Source organism: Cherax quadricarinatus, chromosome 77, assembly GCF_038502225.1.
Source record: "Cherax quadricarinatus isolate ZL_2023a chromosome 77, ASM3850222v1, whole genome shotgun sequence".
NCBI classification, from domain to species: domain Eukaryota; kingdom Metazoa; phylum Arthropoda; class Malacostraca; order Decapoda; family Parastacidae; genus Cherax; species Cherax quadricarinatus.
Window position 1 is genome coordinate 3,848,762 of NC_091368.1, and position 24,678 is coordinate 3,873,439.

Here is a 24,678-nt window from a genome sequence, read left to right on the forward strand (position 1 = left end):
GAACCCGCGGTCATAGTCTCAAAACTCCAGCCCGTCGCGTTAGCCACTAGACCAGCTAGCCACAATAAGATTCATCCAACTAGGTATATTTCTACACCATAGGAAGGTTAGCACAGGCACCTCTGTGACCACAAATGCAAGTTTTTACAGACGAATCTCCAGCTAGCGTGACCATGACGAACTCTAGCTCAAGTCCCTTCACTGCCGTCAACATGACTTAAGAAATCGTAATGACACGTTTGCAATCGTGTCATTACGATTTCTTAAGTCATAATTGGTCACACTGGGAGGTGATTGTTAAGCGGGGGTCCACTGTATTTAATAACTCAGTATGAAAGGAAATAAATGTAAAACAATGCAGTCTATATACAGGTGCTCCGTGGCTTACAATGGAGTTACATTCCAACGAACCCATCATAAGCTGAAAATATCACAAGTCAGCTATGAATATACGCTAAATAAATAAGTAAAATATAACTACTACCACTGTATAAGTAAATAAACAAATAATTACTGTAACTAAATACCAGTATTGAAAAGTAAATAAACAAATAAAAGTTATGGACTTGCCGCTTTCATACTGGGTAATTATCTTAAGTTCAACCTTCATAAAGTTGAAATATTTTAAGTCAAGGAGCACCCACATTCCACTTGATTATAATGGTATTAATCTTATTTCCAGGCAGCACAAAACCACAGCGGTGCTTCTTGAAGGCAGATTCAGGACACTGCTTTGGATATTTTATTAAGTTCACATACAATTCAGCAAGTCGCCAGTGTAAGGAGTTTGTGTATGGCGGCTGTGGTGGAAACCGCAACAGATTCGAAACACTCCAGGAGTGCCAGACGACATGTGGTAATTGATCAAAACAGGGATAATACTATTATTCGACTCGTGGGGAAGCACTAAATCAATTACATTTAATCCAAGGAAGGGGAGGGTAGCTCCAATTCCATGGATCAAGAGCTTTTCACTAGCATCAAGGCACCTCATTCCCCTTGAAAAAAATAATAGTAATATATTTTTTACAAACCCATGTTGCATTGTGTTTTTTCCAAGCAAACTAAATATTAAGTCTGACGATGTACGGAGCTTTTAACACCCCAAAAAAAAATTTACTAATGCTGTTGTGATTTCTTATACAAATATTTTAAATTTAGAGTTTTAGGAATCTAGAGCTGATAAATTTTTAATTGGTGAAAAAGTTACTTGGTACAGAATGAGATATTGCCTTTTTGTTTTCTAGATGAAATAAACATAAATGTAATAGTGAATCTTTTTTACTAGATGTTTTATAATAAATACCACTTGATAAAATATATAGACTTAATAGTCTTGATCGCCCATCAAGAGGTAACTTGCATTCCAAGTTTGTCATCTACTAGCCAGTCTCTACTAACTGTTTGCTTGTTTGTTGATTATTTTAGTTTCCAGAAATAAATATACTTACATATCTAACAATGGAATGAGTCAGTGTGTTGCAGCATGATTCTCCAGTATGCATGTGCAAGATCCTGCTCTCTTGTTGCTCTTGCAATTTTCGTCTAACTGCGCATATCTCCACCTAATCTGTATTTAAAGAATACTTAATAACATGGTATTTGTATGTAAAGAAATTGTAAATAATAATTACTGTATTTTATGGCATTGAAGATACTATTTTTTCCCCAAATAAGGTTTGCTGTAAAATATGGTACTCTTTACATATACAGTGGTACCTCGGGATACGAACAGCTTAAAGCTCGAACAATTAAATAAGTGTATTTACGTAAGTGCTTTTGTAAGTATATTTTGAGGATCTGAAACGGATTAATCTAATTTACATTATTCCTTATGGGAACAAATTCATTTGGTATCAGCACTCGAACAGCCTTCTGGAGCGAATTAAGTTCGTATCCCGAGGAACCATCGTAAGTCTGTGTCTTGTAAGTAGTCCAAGTCGGACTGAAACATTGTCACAAGCTCCTCTCTCCTGTGTGCGGGTTGTTTGTGTATTTAAAACAACGTTTGGGGCAACACTATAAAACTGCTACAGTATCCGTTTTTACTTCACGGACTAACAAAAAATGAGTTTTTCTTTAATAATTTGATTCAAATAAAATAAGCCTTTTCACGTGCATTTATTGTTGTTCCTGTGATATAAATAAATTCTTAAAGTATTCTTTTCTTTTTTATTGTGCATGAAATTCTTATGCAAATCTATCCATAATTCATTAAATATTGACTGCTTATGGTAAGTAAAATCAAATTAAAACTTGTTAGACAGTATTTACTTAACCCTTTCAGGGTCAGTGTCGTACTAGTATGGCTTGCATGCCAGGGTTGGTGCCGTACTAGCATGCCTTCAAATCCAGCGGGAGAAAGCTGGTAGGCCTACATATGAAAGAATGGGTCTGTGTGGTCAGTGTGCATAGTATAAAAAGAAATCCTGCAGCACACAGTGCATAATGAGAAAAAAAAAAACTCCGTGTTTTTTGTTTAAAACAGCGACTTTGCAGTGTATTTTTGTATGGTATTTATGGTTGTATTCTCATTTTCTTTGTGTCATTTTATAGAATGGAAGACAGGTTACAGAAAATGAGATGATTTTGATTAGTTTAACAATGAAAAGTACCTTGAAACTGAGCTCAAAGTAGCATAAATGTTTGATTTTTGCCAATGTTCAAAAGTAAACAAATCATGCCACACTTCCAATATACGTCAACTAGTTAGTCTAATATTCTTTCACAAGTGTGCTGATATTATTTATACCATTTTTACACTAATGACATAGTCTGCATAACAGTAATCTATTTTTTGCGAGAATAAATGTTCATAGTGGAAAGCAAAGAAATGTAAGAGGGGCCTGGGGACATGACTAACGAACAGAGAAAATGTTATTTTAGTGCCAGGAATGTCTGTCTTGTTTATTCTAGACCCTATTTTGAAATTGGCATCTTTTGAAATTTGCGTGGTATTGACGAAATTGTCAATTTCTGACCACTGTATTGGATAGTTGAAATCAGTAACTGGCTGGTTTCTTGTACTCATTCGATAGAACGAATGGAGTTCTAATGAAATAACTATGATTTTTGACGCCTGGTGCATTGGCATTGGCCGAAAATAGGGCTCAAATTGGGCGAGATCGCTGATGCGTCAACATCTTTGAGACTAACTTTGCGAGAGTATAATTCCGTAAGTTTACCATCAAATTTCATACTTTTGGTGTCATTATCATTGGGAAAAGATCCCCTATCATTTCATAAGAATTTTTTTTTTTTTTTCGAAAAATTTTCGACCCTGAGAACAAGTTTAGGGGCGGGGGCTCTAGACCCTGAAAGGGTTAACTAACACCTGTCTCAGTGAGAGACGGCCAGTATAAAAAAAAGCTGTACAAAAGTAATGTAGTTTACATGTAATACAGTGGACCCCCGGTTAACGATTTTTTTTCACTCCAGAAGTATGTTCAGGTGCCAGTACTGACCGAATTTGTTCCCATAAGGAATATTCTGAAGTAGATTAGTCCATTTCAGACCCCCAAACATACACGTACAAACGCACTTACATAAATACACTTACATAATTGGTCACATTCGGAGGTGATCGTTATGCGGGGGTCCACTGTATAACACTGTTAGGTACAAAAAGAAAGTCATTGGCATTTAATGCATTTTGGGCAGACTAATCCTAATGCTTAAAAACTGCTTAAGAATTAGACAAACTATTAAGCAGGATTTTTATGCAATTAACTAAATGATATGTACAATAAGAAAGGTGGCTAAATGAACAATGGTACAATTTTTAAAAGTATGTCTTATTATTTAAAATTGATTCACTAATTACAGGAGTGCCCTGCTTATACAGCAGGTTAGGTTCCAGGCTACATAAATTAATATTTGAAACTAAATCTGTGTATAACAAACCACGAAATGGATGGGAGTCGAAGCCATGGTGAGCGAGTCGTAAAACTCCAGGCCAGTGTGTAAACCAGTGGGCCAGCTTTCCTGGAGTTTTACAACTCTCTCACCATGGCTTCAACCCCTACCCATTCCTCAGTTTGTTTGCAATTGTGTTATTACAAATTGTGTACAACACTCATTCTTTCTCAAGCTTCGTTTTTATTCTGTGCCACAGCAGGTGTGAGTACACAGATAGTGTAATGTAGTCTGGAGAAAAAATATCTTATAATTTAAACTAATTTTGAAAGATATGCAGCATTATAAAGTACACTTACCACTTAAGAGAGAAGACATATAAGTTAAACTAGTTTCAAAAAAATATGCAGGATTATAAGATACACTTACCACTTAAGAGAGGAGCTATGCCCATTGCTGTGCATTGATAATCTGTTACTCAACAGATAAGAGAGGAACGTTCTCTTGAGGCAAGGCAGGAACACATCAGCACCAGCCCATATCACAGCAGAGTGAGAGGGCCATCTGCTGACTGGCCCTCACCTCCCATCCTATGACTTCCTTGTTGGGGATAAAGAAAATGGGGAATCCCAGAGGTTTACAGAAAGCAAGTTGGAGTCACGTGCACTAATACCATGACTTATCATGGCCTTCGAATCCATTCGTGCTGATGAACAGTATAGCCTGGTGCCTTAACATGTGCAGTCATCTGAAAAACAGCCAAGATGTATATTAGCAGCAAACATTTTTATGAACGGGGAGTCAAATTAAAATATAAAATTTATAAAATGCAGTACTGTATTAGTGTATGCAGTAATGACATTCCATAAATATACAAAATGACACACAATATATGATAGCACAATCAGCACACAAAGATGCAACTATAGTACATCAAGTTGATGTACTGTAAGTTATTAATTATGCACAACAGATGTACAGGTGATGGCTATGAGGACACAACAGGTAATGGCTATGAGGACACAACAGGTAATGGCTATGAGGACACAACAGGTAATGAGTGATGGCTATGAGGACACAACAGGTAATGGCTATGAGGACACAACAGGTAATGGCTATGAGGACACAACAGGTAATGAGTGATGGCTATGAGGACACAACAGGTAATGGCTATGAGGACACAACAGGTAATGGCTATGAGGACACAACAGGTAATGGCTATGAGGACACAACAGGTAATGGCTATGAGGACACAACAGGTAATGGCTATGAGGACACAACAGGTAATGAGTGATGGCTATGAGGACACAACAGACAATGGGTAATGGTTATGAGGACACAACAGACAATGGGTGATGGTTATGAGGACACAACAGACAACAGGTGGTTACGAGGACACAACAGACAACAGGTGATGGTTATGAGGACACAACAGACAATGGGTGATGGTTATGAGGACACAACAGATGGTTATGAGGACAACAGACAACAGGTGATGGTTATGAGGACACAAAAGACAACAGGTGATGGTTATGAGGACACAACAGGTGATGGTTATGAGGACACAACAGACAATGGGCGATGGTTATGAGGACACAACAGACAATGGGTGGTTATGATGACACAACAGACAGCAGGTGATGGTTATGAGGACACAACAGACAACAGGTGATGGTTATGAGGACACAGACAACATGTGATGGTTATGAGGATGCAACAGACAATGGGAGATGGTTATGAGGACACAAACAACAGGTGATGGTTATGAGGACACAACAATGGGTGATGGTTATGAGGACACAACAGACAATGGGTGATGGTTATGAGGACACAACAGACAATGGGTGATGGTTATGAGGACACAACAGACAATGGGTGATGGTTATGAGGACAACAGACAACAGGTGATGGTTATGAGGACACAAGAGACAATGGGTGATGGTTATGAGGACCCAACAGACAATGGGTGATGGTTATGAGGACACGACAGACAATGGGTGATGGCTATGAGGACACAACAGGTGATGGTTATGAGGACACAACAGGTAATGGCTTTAAAGACACAATATCAACGTAAGTTTCTTCTTGCTATGTGCCCATTATCTGTGTATTGTTCCAGTCAGAGTATTGTGACTTTTTACTCTCTGTCTAGACGAGAAAGATATCTGCAACAGTCACAGACATCATAACCAAGCGCTAAATCCATGAGGGTCACACAGCACTGCAATGCAACAGTCATCTATGCCAATTTTCATAAAACTCTAAGTCTACTGGAGATGTGAGAGCGCGTTCCACTGAAAATATCTCGTTTTGCTGAATATGACTTGGGCAGAAAAGACAAAAACACAGACAAGAACAACGATTTGAAAAGAAGTTCTAATCCACAGTGGCATTTCTGAGAAACAAACTGGTAAATATTGCAAGGAAGAAATGCAAAAAAAAATGAAAGGAATGTTCAGCAACATACAATATATGAAAAAATAAGTATCAGTTAAGAGTGGTGGAAGAGGTGCTGCAGGAAAACCCATATAAGAAATATTTCAGTCCTGGGACCTCCCAGAGATAAAAATTTTTTTTTATCCCTGTTTTTCCCTATACAGTGGACCCCCGGTTTACAATCAGCTCCCAATGCGACCAATTATGTAAGTGTATTTATGTAAGTGCGTTTGTATGTGTATGTTTGGGGGTCTGAAATGGACTAATCTAATTCACAATATTCCTTATGGGAACAAATTCGGTCAGTACTGGCACCTGAACATATTTTTGGAATGAAATAACATCGTAAACCAGGGGTCCACTGTACCTGTTTCCTGCCTTCCCTCTTTATTTATTTATTTATTTAGAAATTTAGCATACATACAGAGGTACAAAAAAATACAGGTAAGAGCAGCATGCCAAAGACACTTATATGCATAGCATTACGGGCTGGCTTACAATTAACTTAATATTTCTCCTTCTCAATCTTCCGCATTACTCACTCACTCACTCACTCACACACACACACACACACACACACACACACACACACACACACACACACACACACACAAACAGCTCGGGGCCAGGAGCTTGGACTCGACCCCTGCAACCTCAATTAGGTGAGTACACATACAGGATCCATACACAGCTTTAAAAAGAAGTATGATAAGGCTCTTGGAGCAGGGAATGGATCTAGTAGTGCAGTGGTATTCATTGCGCGGCTCACGATGGCTCAATTCACAGCTCTCAAAAAATATATAAATTAATTAATAAAAAAAAATATATAGAAAATAATTTTTCAAGTAAGATACATATTTTCATGAGGTGAGATGGAAGACGAAGTCACAGTAAGAGATAACATTCTAACATCTCTACCCTAGTCGTACAGAAATCATACGTGTCCACTACGGGAAACTGATCAGGGACACGTCTAGCTCTAGGCATCGGTGGTCTCGCTGAATCAGTTGAGTTCAAGCTTTCGGGGGAGACTGGAAGTATTTTGTTACTCTTGGAGATTTGTGTTTGAAAATAGGCAACAGATATTTGAGACTACAGCAACATATATGAAAGTAACGACTTAACTGTTGCTGCTTGTAGAAGCTAGCTGCGATGGGCTAGTTTTACTTGAAACCAAAGTGCAGTCAAGCAGTGTCCGTTATGATGGATCGATTTGTGGTTAAAAACGCATAGTGATGAACAGCCATCCCAGACCCGACCAGTAGAAAAGGAGCATTAAGTAAGTTTGGTCTTTATTTTGCTATTAATAACAAGATATGCAGGCTAATATTACCATGTCTAATTTTTCTCATTTACTATATTGCACTAGCAGCTCAGTACTACTTAATTTAGTTGAGTTATGCTAACTTGCAGTAGCTGCAGCTCTCTCAATCAATGTGTTTAACCGAAGCGGTTCTCTTGCAAAAATTAGTGAATAACACTGTAGTAGTGACTAGTGACAAGGCAGGGCCAGGAACTGTAACTCGACCCATGCAACTACAAATAAGTAAATACGCACATACACACACAAACACACTATCTGCCTCTCTTATTAATACATCCTTAACCCGTAAACGGTCCAAACGTATATATACGTTCACTACCATACTGCCCCAACTTATTTGAGAAAACAAACATTGTTGTTTTTTAATAGGAAAAAAGAGCATATGGTACCCAGGCATCCCCAATTATTTTAATATGGTGCACAGTGAGTGCTCACACCCATTCTCACATGTCTAGGCGACTCAGGCTTATCGTGGCAATGTTAAATGTAGGACACATAAAACGTATATATACGTTTGGGGCACTAGCGGTAAAAACGTATATATACGTTTGGACCGTTTACGGGTTAAATCTGGACATGTCAGTATTATCAGTAATTCATGTGTAGTGAACCTTCCCTGCTTCTGGCAGTACTGTCTCACCTCAACACCACCTGGCAGTACTGTCTCATCTCAACACCACCTGGCAGTACTGTCTCACCTCAACACCACCTGGCAGTACTGTCTCACCTCAACACCACCTGGCAGTACTGTCTCACCTCAACACCACCTGGCAGTACTGTCTCACTCACCTCAACACCACCTGGCAGTACTGTCTCACTCACCTCAACACCACCTGGCAGTGATGTCTCACTCACCTCAACACCACCTGGCAGTACTGTCTCCCCTCAACACCACCTGGCAGTACTGTCTCACCTCAACACCACCTGGCAGTACTGTCTCACCTCAACACCACCTGGCACTACTGTCTCCCCTCAACACCACCTGGCACTACTGTCTCACCTCAACACCACCTGGCAGTACTGTCTCCCCTCAACATCACCTGGCACTACTGCCTCACCTCAATACCATCCGGCAGTACTGTCTCACTCACAACACCACCTGGCAGTACTGTCTCACTCACAACACCACCTGGCAGTACTGTCTCACTCACCTCAACACCACCTGGCAGTACTGTCTCACTCACCTCAACACCACCTGGCAGAACTGTCTCACTCACCTCAACACCACCTGGCAGTACTGTCTCGCTCACCTCAACACCACCTACCTGGAGAGGGTTTCGGGGGTCAACGCCCCCACGGTCCGGTCTGAGACCAGGCCTCATGGTGGATCAGGGTCTGATCAACCAGGCTGTTACTGCTGGCTGCACGCAAGCTGACGTATGAACCACAGCCCAGTTGGTCAGGTACTGACTTTAGGTGCCTGTCCAATGCCTTCTTGGTCTATTGGTAATCCCCCTTATGTATGCTGGGAGGCAGTTGAACAGTCTTGGGCCCCGGACACTTACTGTGTTGTCTCTCAGTGTACTCGTGGTGCCCCTGCTTTTCATCAGGGAAATGCTGCATCTCCTGCTGAGTCTTTTGCATTCATATGGAGTGATTTTCGTGCGCAGGTTTGGTACCAATCCCTCGAGGACCTTCCAAGTGTATATTACCATGTATCTCTCTCACCTGCATTCCAGGGAATACAGAGCAAGGAAAAATACAGCCTCTCTTCACTTAATGATTGAGTTCCATTCCTAGGAGTACTGTCTTGCTCACCTCAACACTACCTGACAGTACTGTCTTGCTCACCTCAACACTACCTGACAGTACTGTCTTGCTCACCTCAACACTACCTGACAGTACTGTCTTGCTCACCTCAACACTACCTGACAGTACTGTCTTGCTCTCCTCAACACTACCTGACAATACTGTCTTGCTCATCTCAACACTACCTGACAGTACTGTCTTGCTCTCCTCAACACTACCTGACAGTACTGTCTTGCTCTCAACACTACCTGACAATACTGTCTTGCTCATCTCAACACTACCTGACAGTACTGTCTTGCTCTCCTCAACACTGACAGTACTGTCTTGCTCTCAACACTACCTGACAATACTGTCTTGCTCATCTCAACACTACCTGACAGTACTGTCTTGCTCTCCTCAACACTGACAGTACTGTCTTGCTCTCAACACTACCTGACAATACTGTCTTGCTCATCTCAACACTACCTGACAGTACTGTCTTGCTCTCCTCAACACTGACAGTACTGTCTTGCTCACCTCAACACTACCTGACAGTACAGTGGACCTCAACCAGCAATATTAATCCGTTCCTGAGAGCTCATCATTAATCGAAATAATCGTTAGTCAAGTTAATTTTCCCCATAAGAAATAATGGAAATCAAATTAATCCATGCAAGACACCCCAAAGTATTGAAAAAAAAAAATTTACCACGTGAAATATTAATTTTAATACACACAAACTGAAGAAGACATGCACAGTTACATGACACTTACCTTTATTGAAGATCTGGTGATGATTGATGGGATGGGAGGAGGGGAGAGTGTTGATCTTCTTAGTGTTTAGAAGGGGAATCCCCTTCCATTAGGACTTGAGGTAGCAAGTCTTTTTCTGGGGTTACTTCCCTTGTTCTTTTAATGCCACTAGGACTAGCTTCAGAGTCACTGGACTTCTGTCGCACAACATATCTGTCCATAGATACCTGTACCTCTCGTTCCTTTATGACTTTCCTAAAGTGGTTCACAACATTGTCAGTGTACAGGTTGCAGTAGCTGTGTCAGGGTGATTTTCATCCATAAAGGTTTGCACTTTAAGCCACTTTAAGCCACTTTAAGTCACAGACCGGGCCGCGGGGGCGTTGACCCCCGGAACTCTCTCCAGGTAAACTCCAGGTAAACATTGCACACATTTCCTTAATCTTTGAAGTAGGCAACTTCTTCAATTTCTCTATCCCCTCCTCCGAAGCAGTTTCCTCAGGTCTGCCCTCTTGCTGTTCAAGATGATCTAGCAGCTCATCAGTGGTTAGTTCATCATTGTCGTCTTCCACCAGCTCTTCCACATCCTCCCCACTAGCCTCCAACCCCAAGGACTTCCCCAATGCCACAATGGATTCCTCAACTGGCATAGGATTCTCAGGGTTAGCCTCAAACCCTTCAAAATCCCTTTTGTCTACACATTCTGGCCATAGTTTTTTCCAAGCAGAGTTCAAGGTCCTCTTAGTCACTTCCTCCCAAGCCTTACCTATAATGTTTACACAACTGAGGATGGTAAAATGATCTTTCCAAAACTCTCTTAGTCAGTTGAGTTTCTGAGGTCACTACAAAGCACCTTTCAAACATAGCTTTTGTGTACAGTTTCTTGAAGTTGGAAATGACCTGCTGGTCCATGGGCTGCAGGAGAGGAGTGGTATTAAGAGGCAAAAACTTCACCTTAATGAAGCTCATGTCCCTAGAAAGTCGCTCTGCCAAGTCTGAAGGATGACCAGGAGCACTGTCTAATACCAGGAGGCACTTAAGGTCTAATTTCTTTTCAATTAGGTAATTTTTCACAGTGGGGGCAAATGCATGGTGTAACCAGTCATAGAAAAAGTCCCTAGTGACCCATGCCTTACTGTTTGCCCTCCACAGCACACACAAATTAGCCTTGATGACACTGTTTTTTCTGAACACTCTGGGAGTTTCAGAGTGATACACCAATAAAGGCTTCACTTTGCAATCACCACTAGCATTGGCACACATCAACAGAGTAAGCCTGTCTTTCATAGGCTTATGTCCTGGGAGTGTCTTTTCCTCCTGAGTAATGTACGTCCTGCTTGGCATTTTCTTCCAAAACAGGCCTGTTTCGTCACAATTAAAGACTAGTTCAGGTTTCAGTCCTTCACTGTCTATGTACTCCTTGAATTCCTGCACATATTTTTCAGCCGCTTTGTGGTCCGAACTGGCAGCCTCACCATGCCTTATCACACTATGTATGCCACTACGCTTCTTAAATCTCTCAAACCAACCTTTGCTGGCCTTAAATTCACTCACATCACTAGTTGCTGGCATTTTTTTAATTAAATCGCCATGCAACTTCCTAGTCTTTTCACATATGATCGCTTGAGAGATGCTATCTCCTGCTATCTGTTTCTCGTTTATCCACACCAATAAGAGTCTCTCAACATCTTCTACCGCTTGCGATCTCAGTTTCGAAAACATAGTTGCACCTTTGGCAAGAACAGCTTCCTTGATTGCCGTTTTCTTGCCCACAATAGTAGCGAGGTTGATTGGGGTTTATTATACAACCTGACCAGCTCAGAGACACGCACTCCACTTTCATACTTAGCAATGATCTCTTTCTTCATCTCCATAGTAATTCTCACCCTTTTTGCTGTAGGGTTGGCACTAGAAGCTTTCTTGGGGCCCATGGTGACTTATTTTGCAGGTGCAATCACTACAAAGGCTGTGATAATATGAAATGTTCCAGTTGTACGTTTGGAAGCGACCGTGGTGGCTGGCTTGTAAACACTGGCACCCACGGGACAAGTGAGGCGCACTCAGGCCAAAGTGGACGCGTCTCGTACGGAACGAATAGCGCTGGTCGGGTTTTTAAGCGCTAGTCGAGGCAAAATTTTTGTGTTAAAATGTATCGCTAGTCAGATTTATCGTTAATCGATGCCATCGCTGGTTGAGGGTCCACTGTACTGTCTTGCTCTCCTCAACAATACCTGACAGTACTGTCTTGCTCACCTCAACACTACCTGACAGTACTGTCTCTCACCTCAACACTGTCACTTTAACATAATTCCAACCCACCAGAGAGCTAAACCATACCATGGGAGGGGACTGAACTCGCAGTGAGTTGTAAAACTCCAGACCGACACGTTAGCCACTGAGTGAGCTGGCTACGGAGATTCTTTTCATTAATAATTAAAATATTTGCTATATCCATGTGTAACACTGTACAGCCTCTCCACACTTAGCGATGTACATGTACAGTATTTTTGTTTACCAATGACTCGGACTTACGACGGGCTCTCTGACTAATATGCATACCTCAATAATGTATATTAAGAGCTGATTTCCTCTATTCTGTTTATTACAATATACAGTACACTACTGTATAAACATTTAGAAATATACTACAAGTGTTATAAATGATGCAAAGGTAACATTAAAACAACATCAAAAATGGTTGACAAAAACCCACTATCATTACAGTGTATGTTCCTTGTTGAGCAACGAATTCATTTACCAATGTGCTCTTAGGAATGGAACTCCATCATTAAGTGAGGAGAGGCTGTATTTTTTCTTTTCTAAATTGACTCAATTGTAACTTAATTTCATTAGGATCCTCATGTGATAGATCAAAGTGTCCTTGGTTAAGATGGGCCCATTATTTTGCCAAGAACTGTCTACCTCAGTACGAGAGGGGATCTTGCTGCCCTACCAGGTTCTTATGTCGTAAGTATTATTAGTAGTACATTATTATTATTATTATTATTATTATTATTATTATTATTATTATTAATAGTAGTAGTAGTTGTTGTTGTTGTTTTAGTAGTAGTAGTAGTAGCACCAGCAGCTGCTAGCAGCACCAGCAGCAGCTAGCAGCAGCAGCAATCACCAGTAGCAGCAGCTAGCAGCAGCAGATAGCAGCAGCAGCTAGCAGCAGCAAGCAGCAGCAACTGGCAGCAGCAATCAGCAGCAGCTACAAGCAGCAACTAGCAGCAGCAATCAGCAGCAGCTACCAGCAGCAGCTACCAGCAGCAGCAACAGCAGCTAGCAGCAGTAGCAGCTAGCAGCAGCAGCAGCTAGCAGAAGCTAGCAGCAGAAGCTAGCAACAGCAGCAGCTGCAGCTAGCAGCAGCAGTTAGCAGCAGCAGCTAGCAGTAGCAGCTAGCAACAGCAGCTAGCAGCAACAGCAGCTAGCAGCAGCTAGCAGCAGCAGCTAGCAGCAGCAGCAGCTAGCAGAAGCTAGCAGCAGTAGCTAGCAGCAGCTAGCAGCAGCAGCAGCAGCTACCAGCAGCAACAGCAGCTAGCAGCAGCTAGCAGCAGCAGAAGCTAGCAGCAGCAGCTGCAGCTAGCAGCAGCAGTTAGCAGCACTAACTAGCAACAGCAACAGCAGCTAGCAGTGGCTAGCAGCAGCTAGCAGCAGCAGCAAGCAGCAACAGCTAGCAACACCAGCTAGCAGCAACAGCTAGCAACACCAGCTAGCAGCAGCAGCTAGCAGCAGCAGAAGCTAGCAGCAGCAGCTAGCAGCAGCAGAAGCTAGCAGCAGCAGCAGCAGCAGCTAGCAGCAGCAGCTAGAAGCAGCAGCAGCTAACAGCAGCAGCTAGAAGCAGCAGCAGCTAGTAGCAGCAGCTAGAAGCAGCAAACAGCAGCAGCTACCAGCAGCAGCAACTAGCAGCAGCAGCTAGCAGCAGTAGCTAGCAGCAGCAGCAGATAGCTAACAGCAGCAGCTAGCAGCAGCATCTAGCAATAGCAGCTAGAAGCAACAGCTAGCAGCAGCAGCAGCAGCAACCAGCAGCTAGCAGCAGCAGATAGCAGCAGCAGCAAACAGCAGCAGCAGCAGCAGCTAGCAGCAGCAGCAACAGCTAGCAGCAGCAACAGCTAGCAGCAGCAGCTAGCAGCAGCAGCAGCTAGCAGCAGCAGCAGCAACAGCTAGCAACAACAGCTAGAAGCAGCAGCACCAGCTAGCAGCAGCACCAGCTAGCAGCAGCAGAAGCTAACAGCAGCAGCTAGCAGCAGCTGCAGCTAGCAAAAGCAGCTAGCAGCAGCAGTTAGCAGCTAGCAGCAGCAGCTAGCAGCAGCTAGCAGCAGCAGCAGCTAGCAGCAGCAGCTAGCAGCAGCTAGCAGCAGCTAGCAGCAGCAGCTAACAGCAGCAGCTAGCAGCAGCAGCAGCTAGAAGCAACAGCTAGCAGCAGCTAGTAGCAGCAGCTAGCAGCAGCAGCTAACAGCAGCAGCTAGCAGGAGCAGCTACCAGCAGCAGCAGCTAGCAGCAGCAGCAGTTAACAGCAGCAGCTAGCAGCAGCAGCAGCTAGAAGCAGCAGCAGCTAGCAGCAGCAGCAGCTAGCAGCAGCTAGTAGCAGCTAGCAGCAGCAGCTAGCAGCAGCAGCAGCAGCAGCAGCAGCAGCAGCAGCAGCTAGGAGCAGATATTAGCAGCTAGCAGCAGCAGCAGCAACTAGCAGCAGATAGCAGTAACAGCTAGGAGCAGAAACTAGCAGCAGCTAGCAGCAGCAGCAGCAGATAGCAGCTAGCAGCAACAGCTAGCAGCAGCAGCTAGCAGCAGCAGCAGCAGCAGCTAGCAGCAGCAGCAGCAACAGCTAGCAACACCAGCTAGCAACACCAGCTAGCAGCAGCAGCAGCTAGCAGCAGCAGCTGCAGCTAGCAAAAGCAGCTAGCAGCAGCAGTTAGCAGCAGCTAGCAGCAGCAGCAGCTAGAAGGAGCAGCAGCTAGCAGCAGCTAGCAGCAGCAGCTAACAGCAGCAGCTAGCAGCAGCAGCTAGCAGCAGCAGCTAGCAGCAGCAGCAGCTAGCAGCAGCAGCTAGCAGCAGCTAGCAGCAGCAGCTAACAGCAGCAGCTAGCAGCAGCTACCAGCAGCAGCAGCAGCAGCAGCTAGCAGCAGATAGCAGTAGCAGCAGCAGCTAACAGCAGCAGCTAGCAGCAGCTAATAACAGCAGCAGCTAGCAGCAGCAGCTAGCAGCAGCTAGCAGCAGCAGCTAGCAGCAGCTAATAACAGCAGCAGCTAGCAGCAGATAGCAGTAGCAGCTAGAAGCAGCAGCTAGCAGCAGCAGCTAGCAGCAGCAGCAGCAGATAGCAGCTAGCAGCAGCAACTAGCAGCAGCAGCTAGCAGCAGCAACAACAACAGCTAGAAGCAGCAGCTAGCAACAGCAGCAACATCTAGCAGCAACAACAGCAGCAGCAGCAGCAGCAGCAGCAGCAGCAGCAGCTAACAGCGGCAGCAGCATCAGCAGCAGCTAAAAGCAGCAGCTAGCAGCAGCAGCTAGCAGCAGCAGCTAGCAGCAGCAGCTAGCAGCAGCAGCTAGCGGCAGCTAGTAGCTAGCAGCAACAGCAGCTAGCAGCAGCAGTTAGCAGCAGCAGCTAGCAACAGCAGCAGCTAGCAGAAGCAGCCAGCAGCAGCTAGTAGCAGGAGCAGCTAGCAGCAGCAGCTAGCAGGAGCAGCTAGCAGGAGCAGCTAGCAGCAGCAGTAGCAGCTAGCAGCAGCAGCAGCAGCTAGCAGCAGCAGCAGTTAGCAGCAGCAGCAGTTAGCAGCAGCAGCTAGCAGCAGCAGCTAGCAGCAGCAGCTAGCAGCAGCAGCTAGCAGCAGCAGCAGCAGCAGCTAGCAGCAGCAGCTAGCAGCAGCAGCAGCAGCAGCAGCAGCCAGCAGCAGCAGCAGCAGCAGCAGCAGCAGCTAGCAGCAGCAGCAGCTAGCAGCAGCAGCTAGCAGCAGCAGCTAGCAGCAGCTAGCAGCAGCAGCTAGCAGCAGCAGCAGCAGCAGCAGCCAGCAGCAGCAGCAGCAGCAGCAGCAGCTAGCAGCAGCAGCAGCAGCAGCAGCAGCAGCAGCAGCAGCAAGCAGCAGCAGCAGCAGCAGCAGCAGCAGCAGCAGCCAGCAGCAGCAGCAGCAGCAGCAGCAGCTAGCAGCAGCAGCAGCAGCAGCAGCAGCAGCAGCAGCAGCAAGCAGCAGCAGCAGCAGCAGCAGCAGCAGCAGCAAGCAGCAGCAGCAGCAGCTAGCAGCAGCAGCAGCAGCAAGCAGCAGCAGCAGCAGCAGCAGCTAGCAGCAGCAGCAGCAGCAGCAGCAGCAGCAGCAGCAGCAGCAGCAGCAGCAAGCAGCAGCAGCAGCAGCAGCAGCAGCAAGCAGCAGCAGCAGCAGCTAGCAGAAGCAGCTAGCAGCAGCAGCTAGCAGCAGCAGCTAGTAGTAGTAGAAGGGAAGAGTAGCCACAATTTCTTGGATCAAGAGCCCTTCACCAGCATGAGGACACCACCAATAAAAAGATCATACTACAAGCAGATGACCGATTAATCACACTTTTGAGAGTCAGTTTAAGACAATGATGAATATGAAAACTCATCAGAAATACAGTGGACAGAGTTTAAGCCGTAAATAAATAAATATTTAACCATTTAGACAGTTTTATAAAAAAAAACTCAAGTGTGTAATTTTCAACAGCCAGTACAAATGCTACCGACCCAGAGAAGTGTTATTACAAAGGTGAGGCCTATACAAAGGGCAGTACTGTACCTGTGGAAGATGCGTGTTCTGCTAATTGTTACTGCACAGAGTCGTATGCCCCCGGATATCCGTAAGTACAACAGATAAGCATACCGGAGGGCCCCACTTATACAGCAGGTTAGGTTCTGGGCTGCTGCTGTAAAGCAGAAATTGTAGGTGTAGTGTCTGATATGTGGAAGATGGCTAATGTAATTTCTATTTTTAAAACGGGACAAGTCATTACCGTCAAATTACTGCCCAATAAGCCTGACCTCAACTGTAGGCAAATTACTAGAGTCAATTATAGCTCAGATTATAAGAAGCCATCTCGATAAGCATAGCTTGATTAATGATACTCAGCATGGATTCACCAGAGGCCGGTCTTGTCAAACTAATTTATTAACTTTCTTCAGTAAAGCTTTTGAGGCTGTTGACCACAATAAAGAATTTGATATTATTTACTTAGATTTTAGTAAGGCTTTTGATAGAGTTCCACACCAAAGACTGTTAAAGAAAGTGGCAGCTCATGGCACTGGGGGAAGGGTGCTCTCGTGGATCAAATCATGGCTCACAGACAGGAAGCAGAGAGTGTCCATAAATGGGGTTAAATCCGTTGTTGTTTATAATATATATCAATGATCTTGATGAAGGAATTACTAGTGATATGAGCAAATTCGCCGATGACACAAAGATAGGTAGGATAATTGATTCAAACGTAGATATTAGGGAACTTCAGAAGGATTTAGACAAACTCTATTCTTGGTCAGAAAAGTGGCAGATGCAGTTCAATGTAGATAAATGCAAGGTTCTGAAGCTCGGGAGTGTCCATAACCCTAGCACTTACAAGTTAAATAATGTAGAACTTAGCCATACAGATTGCGAAAAGGACTTGGGGGTTATGGTAAGCAGCAACCTTAAACCAAGACAGCAATGCCTAAGCGTACATAATAAGGCAAATAGATTACTGGGATTTATATCAAGAAGTGTAAGCAACAGAAGTCCAGAGGTCATACTGCAGCTTTATACATCATTAGTAAGGCCTCACCTAGATTATGCAGCTCAGTTCTGGTCTCCATATTACAGAATGGACATAATTCATTAGAAAACATTCAGCGTAGGATGACTAAATTAATACATAGCATTAGAAATCTTCCTTATGAAGAAAGATTGAAGACTCTTAAATTACATTCACTTGTTAGACAAAGAATGAGGGGAGACATGATCGAAGTGTATAAGTGGAAGATAGGTATTAATAAAGGGGATATTAATAAGGTCTTGAGGATATCTCTCCAAGAGAGAACCCGCAGTAATGGATTTAAATTAGACAAGTTTAGATTTAGAAAGGACATAGGAAAGTATTGGTTTGGAAATAGGGTAGTTGATGAGTGGAACAGTCTACCTAGTTGGGTTACTGAGGCTAGGACTTTGGGTAGTTTCAAATTTAGAAGTTGGATAAATATATGAGTGAGAGGGGTTGGATTTGAATGGGACTTGCAAATGAGTGGATAGAGTTATCAGAGCTTATTTCTTGGGTAGCATTGAAAATTAGGTTGGGCAAATGTTTTGTTAGTGGGATGGATTGTAAAGGACCTGCCTAGCATGGGCCAACAGGCCACCTGCAGTGATCCTCCTTTCTTATGTTCTTATGTAAAGTGAAGCATAGCCTTTTTTCACTTTCAAATGCATATAAAAGCCTGATAACATGTTTACATTATCATATATTAAGTAAGCAATAAAGCTAGGCCTAAAAAATACATATACAGTACATACATTACTTTCCTTAAAATATTTTCATCCTTAGCATATAGTGAGTGGTGAATATATATATTGTAGGAAGTCTGAATAAATGAAGAAAACTGCTGTATTAGTGAAACGTTGTAAAGTGGTGCCCTCCTGTATTTAAGTAAAAGTCATAATTACCGTATTCCGCAGCTTATTAGACACATGTTTTTTCCTCATAAAATGTCTCCAAAAGCCACCCTGCATTCTATAAACTGAAGGTCAGTAATGGGAGCTATAAGTTTGGGGTGTGGGGTGGGTTGTAGCTCTCCCAGTTACATCCAATGCGAAGCCATTGAAACTAAAACAAGGCTTATAAGCTGCGTTTCATAAGCTGCGAAATACGGAAAGGAAATAAATGAATACAAGTCAGGGACTTGCTGTCTTCATGATGGATAATTATCTTGAGTTTCATTTCCAAAATAATTAACTTTGCACCATCACAAAGTTGAAATACAGTGGACCCTCGACCAGCGATATTAATCTGTTCCTGAGAGCTCATCGTTAATAGAAATTATCGTTAGTCGAGTTAATTTTCCCTATAAGAAATAATGGAAACCAAATTAATCCGTTCCTGAAACCCCAAAGTATTGAAAAAAAAGAAATTTTACCACATGAAACATTAATTTTAATACACACAAACTGTAGAAGACATGCACAGTTACATGACACTTACCTTTATTGAAGATCTGGTGATGACTGATGGGATGGGAGGAGGGGAGAGTGTTGATCTTCTTAGTGTTTAGAAGGGGAATCCCCTTCCATTAGGACTTGAGGTAGCAAGTCTTTTTCTGAGGTTACCTCCCTTGTTCTTTTAATGCCACTAGGACCAGCTTCAGAGTCACTGGACTTCTGTCGCACAACATATCTGTCCATAGAGGCCTGTACCTCCCGTTCCTTTATGACATTTCTAAAGTGTTTCACAACATTGTCAGTGTACAGGTTGCCAACACGGCTTGCAGTAGCTGTGTCAGGGTGATTTTCATCCATAAAGGTTTGCACTTTAAGCCACACTGCACAGATTTCCTTAATCTTAGAAGTAGGCAACTTCTTCAATTTCTCTATCCCCTCCTCCAAAGCAGTTTCCTCAGGTGTGGCCTCATGCTGATGAAGATGATCTAGCAGCTCATCAGTGGTTAGTTCTTCATTGTCCTCCTCCACCAACTCTTCCACATCCTCCCCACTAACCTCCAACCCCAAGGACTTCCCCAATGCCACAATGGATTCCTCAACTGGCATAGGATTCTCAGGGTTAGCCTCAAACTCTTCAAAATCCCTTTTGTCTACACATTCTGGCCACAGTTTTTTCCAAGCAGAGTTCAAGGTCCTCTTAGTCACTTCCTCCCAAGCCTTACCTATAATGTTTACACAATTGAGGATGGTAAAGTGATCTTTCCAAAACTCTCTTAGAGTCAGTTGAGTTTCTGAGGTCACTACAAAGCACCTTTCAAACATAGCTTTTGTGTACAGTTTCTTGAAGTTGGAAATGACCTGCTGGTCCATGGGCTGCAGGAGAGGAGTGGCATTAGGAGGCAAAAACTTCACCTTAATGAAGCTCGTGTCTCTAGAAAGTCGCTCTGCCAAGTCTGAAGGATGACCAGGAGCATTGTCTAATACCAGGAGGCACTTAAGGTCTAATTTTTTTTCAATTAGGTAATTTTTCACAGTGGGGTCAAATGCATGGTGTAACCAGTCATAGAAAAAGTCCCTAGTGACCCATGCCTTACTGTTTGCCCTCCACAGCACACACAAATTAGCCTTGAGAACATTGTTTTCCCTGAACACTCTGGGAGTTTCAGAGTGATACACCAATAAAGGCTTCACTTTGCAATCACCACTAGCATTGGCACACATCAACAGAGTAAGCCTGTCTTTCATAGGCTTATGTCCTGGGAGTGCCTTTTCCTCCTGAGTAATGTAGGTCCTGCTTGGCATTTTCTTCCAAAACAGGCCTGTTTCGTCACAATTAAACACTTGTTCAGGTTTCAGTCCTTCACTGTCTATGTACTCCTTGAATTCCTGCACATATTTTTCAGCCGCTTTGTGGTCCGAACTGGCAGCCTCACCATGCCTTATCACACTATGAATGCCACTACGCTTCTTAAATCTCTTAAACCAACTTTTGCTGGCCTTAAATTCACTCACATCACCACTAGTTGCTGGCAATTTTTTAATTAAATCATCATACAACTTCCTAGCCTTTTCACATATGATCGCTTGAGAAATGCTATCTCCTGCTATTCGTTTATCCACACCAATAAGAGTCTCTCAACATCATCTATCACTTGCGATCTCAGTTTCGAAAACATAGTTGCACCTTTGGCAAGAACAGCTTCCTTGATTGCCGTTTTCTTGCCCACAATAGTAGCGATGGTTGTTGGGGTTTACTATACAACCTGACCAGCTCGGAGACACGCACTCCACTTTCATACTTAGCAATGATCTCTCTTCATCTCCATAGTAATTCTCACCCTTTTTGCTGTAGGGTTGGCACTAGAAGCTTTCTTGGGGCCCATGGTGACTTATTTTGCAGGTGCAATCACTACAAAGGCTGTGATAATATGAAATGTTCCAGTTGTATGTTTGGAAGCGACCGCGGTGGCTGGCTGGCTTGTAAACACTGGCACCCATGGGACAAGTGAGGTGCGCTCAGGCCAAAGTGGACGCGTCTCGAATGGAATGAATAGCGTTGGTCGGGTTTTTTAGCGCTAGCCGAGGCAAAATTTTTGCGTTAAAATGTATTGCTAGTCGAATTTATCGTTAATCAATGCCATCGTTGGTCGAGGGTCCACTGTATTGCAATTTGAACCATCATATGTCAAAGAGCACCCATATATCATCAGAAGAACTAACATTAATGTTAATGTAAGTGGTAATTTTATATTTTGGCCCCAACAGAGCGGAAATACACTGTGCGGACATAGAATGTCCAGAGTTCTTCAGGCCTCCAGTACCAGGCTGCCGCCCAGTCTACAAACCGGGCGAGTGTTGCTCCTCCGAGAGTGATTGTGGTTAGTGTCGTACAGTAGCTGTACTTCACATTTTATTAGTTGTCTGTAGCAATAATTAAAACTGAAATTTATTACACGCTCAATAATAATTTACATGAGACAGAGACACAGATAATTAATTGACCTGTGTATTCCTAACACTGACTAGCTACATTCAAATTTAAGTTTTTATTTATTTTAAGCAGTACACAGATAATGTAGTTTACATGTAATAAAAGATTCCTAGGCACAAAAGAAAGTCACAAGTATGCAGTGTATTTCCGGTAAACTAATCAACTGTGTCATTACACTGTTTCTTCCATTATCTACCCTTTGTAAAATTGATTTTATTATATGCAACTTGAAGATTATTATTCTTATAAACCCCCACCTTGAAACCTCGCATTAGTATTAAGATGAAATGAAGATTTTAATAGAAGTTAATCACTCTTATCTTGTCTAGATTTAAGCAGTTATTATGTGCTTGGATTAGTCTGCCTGAAATGCCCCGCATGACAGTGACTTTCTTTGTACTCAGAAAACCAAAACTGTAATTACACATTTTAACCATTACAAAGAAATAAAATCTTTATTTTTATCTTTAGCACCTGTATCTCTCTTCCTCTACCATCTTGCTCATCGCTTCCATGTAGTGCAGAATGAAGAGGAGCTGCTCCAGAATTTCTATAGGGGTAGAAAACGAGGGTCGAACCTGTGTTATTATTACTACTAGGTACTTAGGGACTTTGGGGAGAGTGATGAAGATTATGGAGAGACTTCAGTCCCCCTTACCCTCCTTGGTACTACCACTGGGGAGACTTCAGTCCCCCTTACCCTCCTTGGTACTACCACTGGGGAGACTTCAGTCCCCCTTGCCCTCCTTGGTACTACCACTGGGGAGACTTCAGTCCCCCTTGCCCTCCTTGGTACTACCACTGGGGAGACTTCAGTCCCCCTTACTCTCCTTGGTACTACCACTGGGGAGACTTCAGTCCCCCTTGCCCTTCTTGGTACTACCACTGGGAGACTTCAGTCCCCCTTGCCCTCCTTGGTACTACCACTGGGGAGACTTCAGTCCCCCTTACCCTCCTTGGTACTACCACTGGGGAGACTTCAGTCCCCCTTGCCCTTCTTGGTACTACCACTGGGAGACTTCAGTCCCCCTTGCCCTTCTTGGTACTACCACTGGGGAGACTTCAGTCCCCCTTGCCCTCCTTGGCACTACCACTGGGGATGATCCATATAGGTTTAACTCTGCATTAGTAGTTTATTTAGGGTTACAAAAACATGCATACATATTAATGTGAGCATGTTAGACAGGAGAGAATGCAGGAAAATGGCTTTTACAACTTGACGTGCTGTTGGAGTGTGAGCAAAGTAACAGTTATGAAGGACGTCAGGGAAACTGGTTAGTTGAATTGAGTCCTGGAGGTGGGAAGTACAGTACCTGCACTCTGAAGGAGGGGTGTTAATGTTGCAGTTTTTGAACTACAGTGTTGGTACACCTCTGGCAAGACAGTGACGGAGTGAATGATGATAAAAGTGTTTCTTCTTTTTCGGATCACTCCGACTTGGTGGGAAATGGCCAATATGTTAATAATAAAAAAACTAACCAGTGCAATGTTTGCCAGAAATTCATTGCATGTTAGCGGCTTTCTTTTCTGCCTAAATATAATTTATTACATGTAAACTACATTACTTTTGTACAGCATATAGAGAAATAATAATTTTTATTTGAATGTGTCATATTTTCCTTTATTATTATATTTCTGGGATGCCCTAAGCGCATGGGGGTTATATACTTCCTGGAGAATACTAGGCAATCAGGTTTGATCCAAGGTAGTGAAGGGTAGCTTTAATTCATTGAATCAAAGCTCTCCACAGGCATCAACACCCCCCTGCCTCCTGGAAAAGTATTTTTTAATGTTGCTTTATAAAAAAATCTTTGAATAACTTCAAGTCGTTTGCAGTTGACCCTGACACTCCGCCTCTCCTGGAGTCTCGCTCAGTGACGTGTGTTTGGAACAACAAGACATACCTAGCTGGTGATAAGATGTACTTTGATGACTTCCCCTGCCAGAAGTGTATCTGCAGCCCAGCCTTCACACGACCAGATGGACCTCTCTGTACCAAAGAAAACTGTGGATTTGACTTCAGGTTCATGTGCTGCCAGTTTGGTTATTAGTGTATATACTTGAGTAGTATGTGTATTAAATGTATACTATAAGCAAAGCAACTTGTAACATCTAATCATCTAAAATTAACTTACATGAATATACACAGGAAAAAAAAATTAAACAAATTATAAATTTTAAGTATATACACTACTGACAGTTTGGCTCTGCCATAATGAAGCTCGCAGTTTGTAAATTATTATTAGGTATGCTTGACAATGAGGATATAACTATATGCTTTTTTCCATTAATTTGAATATCATATCTGGAAATTACAGTATAATGTGTGGATGACTTCTCTGGTACTGATTGCTAAAAAACAAAAATATACATTTGGTTAGGTTAGGTAAGGTTCGTCAGGGAACAGGACATGTGCTTCTTTGAGCTCAATAGTACTTCCAATCAGCATTACAGTATTTCCTTTAGTTAATATTTTGTACGTACGTATTTGATAACTGATACATCCAGCAAGCATGTGTGAGTATGTTAGATAGAAGTGAGTGGAGGCAAGTGTTTTTTTTTTTTTAATGACTTGATGTGCTGTTGGAGTGTGAGTAAAGTAACATTTATGAAGGCATTCAAGGAAACCGGTTAGTCGAGCTTGAGTCCTGGAGATGGGAAATACAGTGCCTGCACTCTGATGGATGGGTTGAGATATTTGCAGTTTTGAACTGTAGTATCAGTGTCCCTCTGGCAAGGCAGTGATGGAGTGAGTGAAGATGAAAGTGTTTCTTCTTTTTTGGGGTTGCCCTGCCTCAGTGGGAGATGGCCAGTGTATTAAAAAAGTGTGATACATAATATTTACTGTACCTAAACCTAAACCATAATTTTAATATACTGTCCTCAGGTACACCTCCAAATTTGCTGAAGGCTGTGTTCCCATCTACTTTGAAGAGAAATGCTGTCCCGTTGACTGGCTCTGCCGT

The 24,678-nt window shown here is 43.0% G+C and overlaps 1 protein-coding gene across 2 annotated transcripts in view; it reads left to right on the forward strand.

Annotated features, from left to right (window-relative positions):
- LOC128702016 (kielin/chordin-like protein) overlaps nucleotides 1-24,678 on the forward strand; it is a 93,267-nt gene that overhangs the window by 63,188 nt on the left and 5,401 nt on the right. For both annotated transcript variants that reach the window (XM_070101438.1, XM_070101439.1), the window contains 6 exons: nucleotides 683-856; nucleotides 12,950-13,063; nucleotides 16,768-16,900; nucleotides 21,487-21,599; nucleotides 23,549-23,735; nucleotides 24,600-24,676. In XM_070101438.1, the coding sequence (XP_069957539.1) occupies nucleotides 683-856; nucleotides 12,950-13,063; nucleotides 16,768-16,900; nucleotides 21,487-21,599; nucleotides 23,549-23,735; nucleotides 24,600-24,676 (798 nt within the window). The remainder of the gene's footprint in view (nucleotides 1-682; nucleotides 857-12,949; nucleotides 13,064-16,767; nucleotides 16,901-21,486; nucleotides 21,600-23,548; nucleotides 23,736-24,599; nucleotides 24,677-24,678) is intronic.